We start from the raw sequence: 2,190 nt of genomic DNA, 5'->3' as shown, positions 1-2,190 counted from the left end.
CCCCCCATGGAACATGTACCTACGGGACACCCCGGAGAGCCCTGTCAGCACCCGGCGGGGGCTCACCAGGTGCTGCCCCCTCCCTGCAGGATGAAGCGGCGATGCCCACTCCAATGCTTGCAAATGGGAGGGCATGGACCCCTCGGCTGTGCCCCCCACCAGGTGACTACTTGCATGTTGACGCTGGCTCCCAGCTGCAGCATGTCCTCGAGCCCCCGGGCCACCCGCCCCGCGCTGGTGCTGGCGTGCGCCTCCCCCCAGTAGTCCAGCCAGCCCGTGTAGTACTCGGAGTTCACCTGGGGGAGAAAGGGACTGTCACCTGCCTGGAGCTGGGGCTTCTGGCACCCTTCTGTCAGCCATATCCCCCCCTGCTCACCTGCAGCCTGGCCCCAGCACCCCTCTTTGCCTCACCCCCCCGGGTCCCTCCGCCTTCCCAAAGCCATCATGGGATCCCTCCAAGCTCACCAGGGGCCCCTTTGGCTCGACCCGGCGCTGGGCACCAAATGCCTCTGTCACGTTGGAGTCTGCAGAGGTGGTGGGAGGGAGGTTGGAACAGGACAGAGCTGGGACCCCCATCCCCTCTCCTCCTCCTCCTCTGCCACAGGGGTACAGGGGTACCTGGCCCAAAGTCGACAGTGGCGTAGAGCCCCTGCAGTGTGCCGCAGCGCAGCTCCTCCACCTGTGAGCCGTCAGTGGTGAAGAGCAGCACCTCGTTCCCCAGCAGTGCCCGGAAGGAGCCCAGCAAGTGCCGCAGGTACTCGTAGTCACAGGCGTAGTAGCTCCCGTATTCGTTCTCCACCTGCGAGCAGGGCAGGGGCCGGCACCCAGCATGCACATGGCAGGGTTGCAGCCAGGTCCCACCCGCGCACTGGGATGAGCACCCAGCTCCCCCCTTCCCTCCTGACATCATTAGATTTCATGACAGCCCCCAAGTGCGTCCCAAGACTGACCTTCCAGCCCCACTATGACCCCCAGCTCTGCCAGTGTCCCTCAAACCACAACTGGGGTGGTGGCAGGTACCGCTGAGTCCCAGCCCTTGGATTTAAACCCAGGCCCAGAGGTCGGGAGGGATTTATCTAAGAGCTGTGCTGGATGAGAGCACGGTGTAGGGAGTACAGGTGGCTTTTTTGGGGCATATCCAAAGATGACTCAGAGCAGGGCCAGGGCAGGGGTCCCACAGCACCCTACCTGTACGCTGATGATGTTGCCCCCATGCTGGTACAGGCGTGGCTTGATCTTGGGTAGCAGGACATGGAGCCAGGAGTCCACAGCGGCCAGGTAGGCTGGGGAGGGAGAGGGCAGCTCAGCCCGGCTGCAGCCCCCTCCCCAGCCCACCCACAGCCAGCCCTGCCGGGAGGAGGATGGAGCAGACGGGGCAGAGCTGGGCACAAAGGGAAGCAGAGGTGGAGGACGAACTACGGCGCTCCCAAAAGATGGAGAAGAGGATGGGAGAGACCATGCAGCAGGGCTGGTGGGTGTGTGGAGAGAGACCAGTGTGCCGGGACTGGCCACCAGGCTGTAAGGTCACGGTGGCCAGAGCCCTGTGCCCAGGCTCACCGGGGTCGGAGGAGCGCAGGACGATGTCTGGTTTCCACAGCAGCCAGGCAGGCAGGCCACCCTGGAGAAACATGCACAGCCGAGGGGGAGGCAGAGAAACTGCTCAGCAGTCCGGGCTGGTGCACAGCCGAAACACTGCCAGGGCAATGCTAGTGCTCGGCACCGGACTGGCATGTGTCCCGGAGGGCGGCAGCCTGGGCATGGCTGGCATGGCACCGGGGCTGGCGTGCCAGCCAGAAGGGCCAACCCCTCCATGCCCTTCCTGAGCCACCCATGACCTCCCTGTCCCAGAGCTGGGGCTCACCATCTCCCACTCCGCACAGATGTAGGGCCCCGGCCGCAGGATCACCAGAAGCCCCAGCTCAGCGGTCAGGTCCAGGAAAGCTTCCACATCCCGGTCCCCAGCAAAGTCATAAACCCCTGGCAGCGGCTCGTGGTAGTTCCAGGGGACGTAGCGGGGGCGAGAGGGGAGATCAGCACACGGGGGCTAAGGCCACCCTGGAACAATGGGGAATCGTCCCACAGGCTGGTCCCCCTGCTCCTGGGAACTGGCCTCCAGCCTGGGCTGAGGACAGCAACTGGGGCTGGACTGGGACTAGCCGAGGCTCAGGGTCATCTCTAGCAGGGGACGTC

General features: G+C 64.8%; 2 protein-coding genes across 2 annotated transcripts in view; both read right to left on the bottom strand.

Moving 5' to 3' along the window:
- GLB1L (galactosidase beta 1 like) overlaps positions 1 to 2,190 on the bottom strand; it is a 7,444-nt gene that overhangs the window by 2,850 nt on the left and 2,404 nt on the right. Inside the window, exons 5-9 of the mRNA XM_035901124.1 lie at positions 1,558 to 1,618; positions 1,189 to 1,283; positions 619 to 799; positions 466 to 524; positions 122 to 296 (exon numbers count right to left, since the gene is read on the bottom strand). Of these exons, the coding sequence (XP_035757017.1) occupies positions 122 to 296; positions 466 to 524; positions 619 to 799; positions 1,189 to 1,283; positions 1,558 to 1,618 (571 nt within the window). The remainder of the gene's footprint in view (positions 1 to 121; positions 297 to 465; positions 525 to 618; positions 800 to 1,188; positions 1,284 to 1,557; positions 1,619 to 2,190) is intronic.
- ATG9A (autophagy related 9A) overlaps positions 1 to 2,190 on the bottom strand; it is a 23,968-nt gene that overhangs the window by 20,301 nt on the left and 1,477 nt on the right. The gene's annotated exons all lie outside the window — the stretch shown is intronic.

Source organism: Egretta garzetta, unplaced genomic scaffold, assembly GCF_000687185.1.
Source record: "Egretta garzetta isolate BGI_Z169 unplaced genomic scaffold, ASM68718v1 scaffold219, whole genome shotgun sequence".
In the NCBI taxonomy this organism is placed as follows: Eukaryota; Metazoa; Chordata; class Aves; order Pelecaniformes; family Ardeidae; genus Egretta; species Egretta garzetta.
Note: the sequence above shows the minus strand (reverse complement) of the source record. Positions and strands in the feature narration are given on the sequence as shown.